The 9,257-nt window shown below is 47.1% G+C and overlaps 1 protein-coding gene across 1 annotated transcript; it reads left to right on the top strand.

Moving 5' to 3' along the window:
* Positions 1–1,360: 1,360 nt before the first annotated feature.
* Positions 1,361–7,106, top strand: mych (myelocytomatosis oncogene homolog). The gene is made up of 3 exons (XM_010755135.3): positions 1,361–1,754; positions 3,014–3,575; positions 4,224–7,106. The coding sequence occupies exons 2-3, from the start codon at positions 3,029–3,031 to the stop codon at positions 4,829–4,831; spliced, it is 1,155 nt and encodes a 384-aa protein (XP_010753437.3). The 5' UTR covers positions 1,361–1,754; positions 3,014–3,028; the 3' UTR covers positions 4,832–7,106.
* Positions 7,107–9,257: the final 2,151 nt, after the last annotated feature.

The following is a 9,257-nucleotide window of genomic DNA, read 5'->3' as shown; positions in this document are numbered from 1 at the left end:
TATGCTGCATTTCCATTTTTTCCGTGTGTGGAAATGTGGTGCGCATTTACACTCAGCAGAAATAGTTTCCATATGACCGACTGTGATTATCCCTGAAAGTTCACAATGCATGAAGAGAAGGTATGCATGGAGAACAGCAGACATGCAGGAGCTGCTTACATGCAGCGTTGTTTTTCATATTTTATATTATCAGTGACATGCATGTGTGAGTGGTCAGACGACACCAACCGGTGAGAGTGTCACATATTTAAAGGGCAGGGTGGAAACGAACGCGCAGCCCACGGCCGGTAAGACTGTGAGCTCTTATTACAAGATGCCTTACTGAGAACTCACGTGAACCGAGGCTCGCTCGCGCTCTGATTGGCCGACGTTTCTGCACGTGTACCGGCGAATCCACGTTATGTAACGGGAGAGGGAGAGAGAGAGGAGAGACGTGGGGCGGAGACGGGAGGAGGAGAGAGAGGACTGCGGTATCTGAGCGGGGCTGCCGAGTTCATTCATGTCAATGCACAAGCCTTTCACCTACATATTATATTATACATCATTTATTATTATTTCATCAGCTGTAAATAAGTGTTTTATTTATTATTATAATTTTGCATTTAGCAGAAAAAAAATGTGCAAAAGATGCAAAAAAAAATCCAATTTGACAACATGCAAATGTGCAACATTCATCAGATTTCTGTGCGTAATTTAAAGCCCTGTATTAAAGCTGCATCGTGACAGCTGCACGGGCAGAGATGACATATGCTTCACTTGTGGTTGGAGCTGTTGTAGTAGTAGTAACTGTAGTAGTAGCAGGAGGAGGAGGTGGAGGACAGATGGATGGTGAAATACCGGTGCAAGAATTGGACAACGTGGCTCTGAAAGCGCTCAGCCTGTCTGTCTGTCTGTCTGTCTGCAGGTCTGTCTGTCTGTCATATTACTGCAGTTAAAGGGACACAGAGGTGGAGCGCAGTGAACACACTCTCAGCTCTCAGCCGTACAAACACCAGCCGGGCTCTGTTCCCGCTACATTCCTCACTAATGACTGAAAAGTTATTTTCTGTGCCGTGAATCACGCATGTTAGAGTTCCCTGAACGTGCGTAATTACGCACACGGTCTCCGCTCCGGTGCGCGTCTCTGGGTTATGTTGGGCAGACAGACAGGCAGTGAGACAGACAGACAGGCAGTGAGACACCCGGCTTCTCTTCACAATCCACGTGTGTTCATGTCCCAACTTTTTACCGCCACCGTATTCCTGGAATCCCAGCCCTCCTCCGCTCTGCCCTCCTCCTTCATGTGCTGCTATCACTCCGCCAGAAAGTAGACCCCTGACTTCAAGGCCAGATTAATAACAGCGGCGGCTTGTTTGGATTTTCCCGCCTGGACTCGATCCAAACCGGGCACGGTGATGGATTTATTGGCGATGGGTGCGAGTGCCGTTAACGCGCCGTTGCCGGTGCTCGCGTTTTGGCGCGATTTTGCTGCGGGCGGAGGGACAACGGCGAGCAACGGCGATATAAACCCAGGGACCCCGCCGGGCCACACCTACTCTGTCTGTCTGTGAGCGGAGGACACGGAGGAAGGAGACGGAGCAGACACCGGAGCAGACACCGGAGCAGACACCGGAGCGCCATGCTGCCCGGCTCTCACTTTGACTTCACACGCAGAAAATCTCCCGCCGGCAGATAGTCACGCTTCACGCGCTCTGTGGATTTTATTGGATATTTGCTCGATTAATTTTCTCCAGTTTGTGAAAGAAAATCTGCAGGTAAGGACGCATAAATATTAATATAAATATAAATCTGTATATCTGTGTGTGTGTGTGTGTGTGTGTGAATGTTTTTAAATGTTAACACATGTGGTGCGTTCATGTCATGCGTGCGTTTGTTGTAATTGTGTGTGCGGTGTTAGAGGGTGCCGGCTTCACGTGCACGCTCAGCCCATGCGGGGTTTTTAAATGACCCCCGCAGCGGGTCGCGTGAGGACTTCTGCGTGTGCGTTTTTTCTTGGTGCATTCACTGACCACGGAAATATTAAACTCGGGTAGAAACATTAATTTTCAGTTTTAATGAGTGTTTTTTTTTTTTTTGGCCGGTGTGTCGAGGCTGAGCAGCAGCTGGTGCAAAGGCATGCAGCGTTAAAGGAACAAGCTGTACGAGTTTTAAAGAGAGGATGCATTCACGGGCAGCTGCACACAGAGCTGCACTGTCACACCTCCACTCAGCACAAACCTGATTAATTAGTTATTATGTCAGAGCGCAGACTGTGTGTGTCTGTGTGTGTGTGTTTGAGGGTTCAGGTTTCTGCTCAAAGAAAGAAAGACTTTAACTCTGTGACACACACACACACACACACACACACACACTGCTGCTTTGTTCTCCAACATAGCCTGCACACACACACACACACACACACACACACACACACACACATACCATAAGACCCCACACGCAGGAATGTTGTAGGATTGTCTGAGCTGCTTCACACGTCATTTATTTAGATGTTTTATTTATTTCCATAAAGACATTTAATCAGTTTAATTAAAGCTGCTCAGTGCAGAAGTTAGGGAGCGTTTGTTTTCCATGTCAGCACGCACCCGTTTGTGTTTTTTAATGAAGTTTCTGAGTTAGTGTGAGATGAAAATGTAAGTTGTGGTGGAGCAGTGTGAAGTTTCTAACCTCTGTCTGTCCCAGCTGTTCCTGTGATGTCATGGGGAGGTGGGAGGGGGGCGTTGAATTATGTTTTTTTTTTTTCTGTGCTCCTTGGGGAGCTGCTGGGCGGGGCTTATGTGATGTAAACACAGATAAAAGGTGGCATGCTGCCTGTCGGGGTCTCAGTCTCAAGAAACTCCTTTAAACTTTCACTACAACACGTGTTGCTGCTGCCGCCGCCGCTGGGATCTACCCGCTTCAGCTCTACCACACGGCGGCTTTAAACACACTACCGGCTCGGTGCTTGGGATTTGAACCTGCGAGCTCCTCTACCTCTCTGATTTTAGTGTTTTTTGCTGTTTTTTTTTATTCTCAGATTCTGCGAACAAACATGTTGCAAAGCTTCTCTCAGTCGCCGGACTGGCTTTACTCGGAGCCTCTGCTGTTTGACGACGAGTTCTGCCAGAGTTTAATGAAGGACCTCCAGTCGCTGCCGACTCCCCCACAGAGCCCACCCATGAAGGCCGGGATGGGAGGCAGCAAGCCCCTCTCCAAAGAGGACCAGCTGAGCTACGTGTCGGACATCCTGCTGGAGGATCACGACATGCAGCAGCTCAACTGGAACTACGACTTCTTCCACTCGGACGCCGCCGAGAAGGACTGCGAGCCCAGCCAGCCCTGCTCCCCGCTGGAGGAGAGCGGCGAGGACTGCCTGTGGCGGTGCCTGGCGTCCGACAAGAGCCTGGAGGAGAAGCTGGTGTCCACGATGCTCGGCTCCAGCCCGCTGCTGTCCGACATCAACACCAGCATCTTTGAGGAGATCGCCGGCTCCACGCTCGACTGCCAGAACCTGATGAACACTCCTGAGTCCAGCGAGGCCACATCAGACTACGGATCAACCGGCGGCGAGCTGTCCACCTATTCATCCAGTGACTCTGGTAAGTTGAGACCTCGTCTCTCACTGATGTTCCTCACATCAGCCTTTCATCTCACCTGCTGTGTTATCGTGCATCTTATCAGTATAAACACTCCTCGCCCTGAACCGCTTCGTTTCATTGATAATCGGCTGTTAATGTTTAGTGGCACTGAGCCCGGGCCGTTCTTTGCTCTCTGCTTATCGTGGTGGCCCGGCCGCCCACCTGTAATCCCGCCGGAGATAGTCAAAGAAGCGTGGGCGGGGTTTGAGCTGACTGACAGGAGTAAACGAGAGGTTTCAGGAGGGAGAATTGACTGTGAGGGCGTGTGACTCACTCATGCTCAGCGGTCACGGTTGCGGCTCCAACCCGTAATGAGTCATTTCACCGAAGTCGAGCCCTCCGGCATCCCTGGCTGCAAACCAGAGGAGGACTCAGTTACAGGATGATTACTCTGTTAGAACACGGGATTTTAATTTTTTTTCTTTTTCATGCTTTCACTAGAAGTACTCGGTATCTTTGACTCATTAAGAGTTACAGCTTCTGCACGTTTATGATTGTTGAGTCACATGGCCGTGCTGCGTTCAGTGTCCACACGTTTGTTTTTGGCGTCAGTGTGACCACGCCTCCTCATCTAACCTCCACTCTTTCTTCTTCTCTTCTCTCTAACAGAGGAGGAGATCGACGTAGTGACCGTGGTGCGCTGTCCCTCCAGCTCCTCCCCCCTGTCGTCATTGGCCGACCAGTCTGTCCGCCAGCAGAAGCAGGAAGAGGAGCAGCGAGCCATCCAGCGCCACCACTTCGAGATCCAGCTGCAACACAACTACGCCGCCCCCCGTCCCGCCTCGCCGCCGCCCGCCTCCACGTCCAACAAACGCTCGCGAGGCAACGACGGCTTGGCGCGCCACCACCACTCTTCCCGCAGCTCTTCTTCCTCTTCGTCGTCGTCCTCGTCGTCGTCGCGGTACAACAACCACCACCACCACCACCACTCGTCCCGGAACTCGACAGAGACCGAGGACGAGGAGGAGCGCCGGCGGACGCACAACGTGATGGAGCGGCAGAGGCGCAACGAGCTGAAGAACTGCTTCATGCACCTGCGAGACAACGTGCCCGAGCTGTCGCACAACGACAAGGCGTCCAAGGTGGTGATCCTGAAGAAGGCGCGAGATTGCATCTACAGCCTGGAGGACGAGGGCCACAGACTGCAGTCCAAGAGGGACAAACTCAGAGCCAAACAGGAAGAGCTGAAAGCCCGGCTGGAGCAGCTGCGCAGCTAATGGGCTCCTTCAGAGACAATGTGGGTGGAGATGACACGGTGGAGAGACGTTGTAAAAAGACAGAGGCATGGGCGGGGAGAAAGAATCGTGTGTCATCCCGAAAAGAGCACACAAAGTTTGACATTTCAAGGACTTTATGATAACAATAACTCTGGACTGTATAGACTCATGTTTGCAACTTGCCATGGACAAACTAAACACACTCATTGCCTCAGAATTGATCATTCTCATGCCTTGACTGCTGACTGTTGTAGAGAGTAGGATGTTTTGTTTTTTAAAGTTGAAATGAGGACGGAGCGAGCAGATTTTTTTTTATGTTTTATTTGGTAGTTTGGCTGGATGCACACTGAAAGACTAGAACGAGATCTTCTATTGTTTGATCCCATTTGGGAATCCCCCTTTTTTTCTTTTTTTTAGGGATGCCAAATGGCAGAGAAGAATGACACAGAAAGCACCTGTTGGGTCAAATAACTCAAAGCCACGTCAGCTCAGTAGCCGATTGATGAAACTTGTTTCAGTAATCTAATATTCAGGACGTCTTATAGCCATACTAACCAGCGATCCCTCCACTCGGACAGGTGTGTCACGGTGGCTGTCAAGTTATTTGGTTCGCAGCGTCTCTGTCCAATTCCAAATCTTTACACATTTGATTAGGAAAAAGTTTTTCAGCGTGCCTTCAGCCCCGTTTGGTCTCAGGCGGACCCTCGGGGTGGGCAAACACCACTCTGTTATCAGGTTAACGTGTGTTCACGACAGTACTGTATAGACCAGGTGTGATACTGTACAATATCACGATAACGTGCACGGCCTCGGCTCAGTTCACCACCAGCTCGCTCGCTTCAGAGTATGTGTGTGTTTTTTCTAGTTGCTGGGGAGGAAGAGAAAAAATATATAAATTTTGTGTATTTAAGTATTTTTCATTAATAAACTGTTCAAACTCAAAATGTAGCCATATTAAACAGCATTCAGGTTTTGAGGCGACCGAGCCTGGAGCCGTGAACTGAGCCGCGAGCCGCGCCGACGTAGCAAAATCGGCCAAAGTCGGAGGTGGGAAAACAAAAACAGAGTGACCGATGGTGTCCTGACATTATTATTACTTATTATTTAATGATTTCCTGGTTGGAGGAAGCTGCGGCAGCAGTGATACTGTGACATTTAGTCGTGTTGCTAAGTGTAAATTAAGAGAAAACAAATGGTTGACATGTTTTTCCCGTTGGAGGAAAGTGTTTTAAAAGTCATTGTGATTCATCATCTGTGGCTCTCACTGATCAAACGTTGGAAATGTTGTAAAAACGTTTGAACCATGTGGATGTTTGACCAATGAGAGCCACCGACGCATATTCCCCCCTTTTTTTTATTTGAAAGAGAAGCGACAGCCTCCAGCAGCTTCGTACCGACTTAATCTGTTCGTTTGGACAGAAAGTTGTTGCCGAGGCGCCGTCGAGGCTGTACATGTTCACCAGGAGCCCGTTTGTCATCAGGTTTGGTTGAGCTTGTGCTTTGGGCTGGATCTGAAGTTTTGAAATGTTTGATAACAGGGGGGGGTTTGAATGCTAAACTAAATATCGATTATTGCCAATGTTTATCCATTTATATGTGCTGTTTTGTACCAATGTGCAAATGGTGGGGAAACATTTGCTTTGTTTGTGTCAAAATGTCTTAAAAATGCATCTTTTTGTTGTATGAACAGTTCTTCCTCCTTCAGTCTGAGCGTACTTGAACAGACCCTGGTCGTTGGAGTAATGCGTTGAGGTGTTCGTAGCGGTTAAAAACCTGTTCTGCCTTGAAATGTATCTGTTCAGGACTCCTTGTTTCCTTTGTGTGATTATGTTGCTGTCTGGTTAAAACCTCGCCCGCTTCTAACATGAGGTATTTTTATATTATTATTTTTTTTAAAGGAAGCCTGAGCTTCTTGTTTTTATCTTCCAAACCTCTCGATTTATATATTTTTCATGTAGTGGCGTCACCTTCAACAGAACTGTGTTCTGAAGTAAAGAGTTCAGAGGTTTTAACGAGACAGCAGGAATTATTGTTTCTTCTTAGCATGATACAACCTACCTCCACCTGGCTGCAGTCTGGCCTGTAATGTTTGTTTTTTTCTGGTTGAAATATTGTACAGATTTCTTTTTTTTTCATGTAAATATTTTTGTTATTGTATCATAAATTATTTTAGTCTTTTTCTTTTTAATTTTGAGGATTTTTAAAAGATGTTATTCTTTACAAGTGGCACTTTTGTTTTTTTTTTAATATTGACGTAATTAAAGAATGAATTTGAGTTGGGAAGTCTGTCTGGTTTATTCTTTATTGCACACACTCATACAGTATATTACAAGGTATCAAATCAGTAGTATACCAAAGTATGAAGCTTATCATACTTAAATAAATCAAAGATTATCGAAGTATACAAACATAAAACATAGTTTTGTTCTGGCTCCAATAGTCAGACACCAATAGTGTAGAACAGACTTGGCAGTAAATCCCCGATCCATCATTCAAAGTTGTCTGTAGCTGCCGTACCTTGATCTTGTAGATTGGATGGATTGGAATATGAACCATTACCTGAAGCAACGGGAAAGTTTCGTTGCCTTTGAACAGAATCCAGGCAGCAATTACATTGTCACCACAACATGGAAATGAATTGATGAATACGTACAACTCAACAAGTTTGGATACATGACGCCCAATCAGAAGATCATCAGGCAAACAACACTCTGAACAATAACTTCCTCTGGACTGCGTTAGCTCTGCATCATATGTTACCATGGTGATCGTAGTCAGGTTAGAGTTGAAATCTACATACCTCGCTTCATCGTACATCCCATCTCGTTAAACACTCGATCTTATCTGTCAACAATCCGAACAAAGTCAAAGAAGCTGCTGGATCTACAAGCTGTCAATGACATATACCGAACTCGAAACATTAGAGAAGTTCGCAGTACGTAGTCCAAAACAAATACAGCACATCTTATACAGTCACAGTAAAAGCTTTTTTGGGGGGTCAGCCTGTTGGATGGAGGGTCGATATCAGGTGTGGATAGATGAGCTGCAGGACCAGAACAGCATCACAGAGACGGTCGGGCCGTTTAACGTAGACGAAGCTCACAGATTCTTTTTATTTCTAAACTTGCAGTCCGATGACCAAACCGATGTAGACTCTAGTGACATCACTTGAGGCATCAGGTGTATCAGATTTCACCCGGCTGGAGCCACAAAAGACTCCAGACAACATGTTTGTCGTACACAATAGAAATACCTAAAACCTGTGTGCGGACTGATGTGTAATGTCAGCGCAGTTCAACTTTCAGCCGAGGAGATCATGTGGCATCATGTTTCTCTAAAAGCTTCCGTCTACCTGTGCCACATCCTCACCGCGCTTCACTGACATCTCCTCTCGCACCTAATAAGGCGGTGCAAACTTTAACTATTAGTCCATCAGTGGACCATGTAATTCCCTGCAGAGTTCCACCTAATTTCAATCTGAGCGGGCGGGCGGGCTACTCAGGCGGAGTAAATGGAAATACCTGTGTGGGCATGCAGGGTCTTTAAAGCAATCATTGATCCCTTCCTGAAGCAGGCAGGAGAGGATGAACTGCAGGAGTTATCAGGGTAACAATAGCAGTCCACATTTTGCATAATGCAGCTTCTTAAAGCTCGTTAACCTCTGTCACAGCCGACGAGCTCCCCTCCCCCTCTGCTGCCTGAGAGACCCTGAAATCAGACTGAACTCCATCGCCTCACTGAAACTGACTGACTGGTCTGACCACGGCATCAGAAACCCAAAGTCCTTGTCGGTCTGTACACACACACACACACACACACACACACCTGTCGGCGGCCCCTCCCAGGTGTACAGATTATGTGAATGTTTTCTCAGGGCAAAGTGTGAGGCTGCAACAGGTAGATGTGTTGTGCAACCTGAGCTCATTCCATGTGTTCCAGTGTGCATGTGGAGCAGGTGGACATGTGCCGTGTGTGTGTGTGTGTGTGTGTGTGTGTGTGTGTGTGTGTGTGTTGTACTCCCTTTTCTATGTTACGTTATCTCGTTTCTGTGCAGCGTAGGCGTTTCTTTTAAATTCACTTCTGGAGAATGTTTGTTTTACCAGTTCAACAGCCACATACCGCTCTGCGTTCAGGTTTCCAGCTCCGCCATGATCCTTAAAAAAGACGATCCTAAAACAAAACATTTGACTTTTTTATATAAAGTATAATTTAAATTAGTACAACTTCCGGTTTAGCTTTTCTTTGTTTACAAGCCAACTGTGGATTCACATTCCCAAGTTCAGATGCCATAAAATCTTTTCATCAGCGAGCGACAGATTAAGATTGTTGTGTTGTGAAAGAGTGCAGGGAGAGGCCTGATAGTAACTGTGCTACACACACACAAACACACATGTGTGTACATTTTAATGCACTCTTTATCTCTTGT

Source organism: Larimichthys crocea, chromosome VI (genome assembly GCF_000972845.2).
Source record: "Larimichthys crocea isolate SSNF chromosome VI, L_crocea_2.0, whole genome shotgun sequence".
In the NCBI taxonomy this organism is placed as follows: Eukaryota; Metazoa; Chordata; class Actinopteri; family Sciaenidae; genus Larimichthys; species Larimichthys crocea.
The sequence above is the reverse complement of the archived record's forward strand: the minus strand, read 5'-3'. Positions and strand labels throughout refer to the sequence as shown.

Bases quoted from the DNA above. Each gene is read 5' to 3' on its own strand.
- mych (XM_010755135.3), top strand. From the start codon at position 3,029: ATGTTGCAAAGCTTCTCTCAGTCGCCGGACTGGCTTTACTCGGAGCCT. The intron at 3,576-4,223 runs GTAAGTTGAGAC...TCTCTCTAACAG, and splicing joins CTATTCATCCAGTGACTCTG to AGGAGGAGATCGACGTAGTG.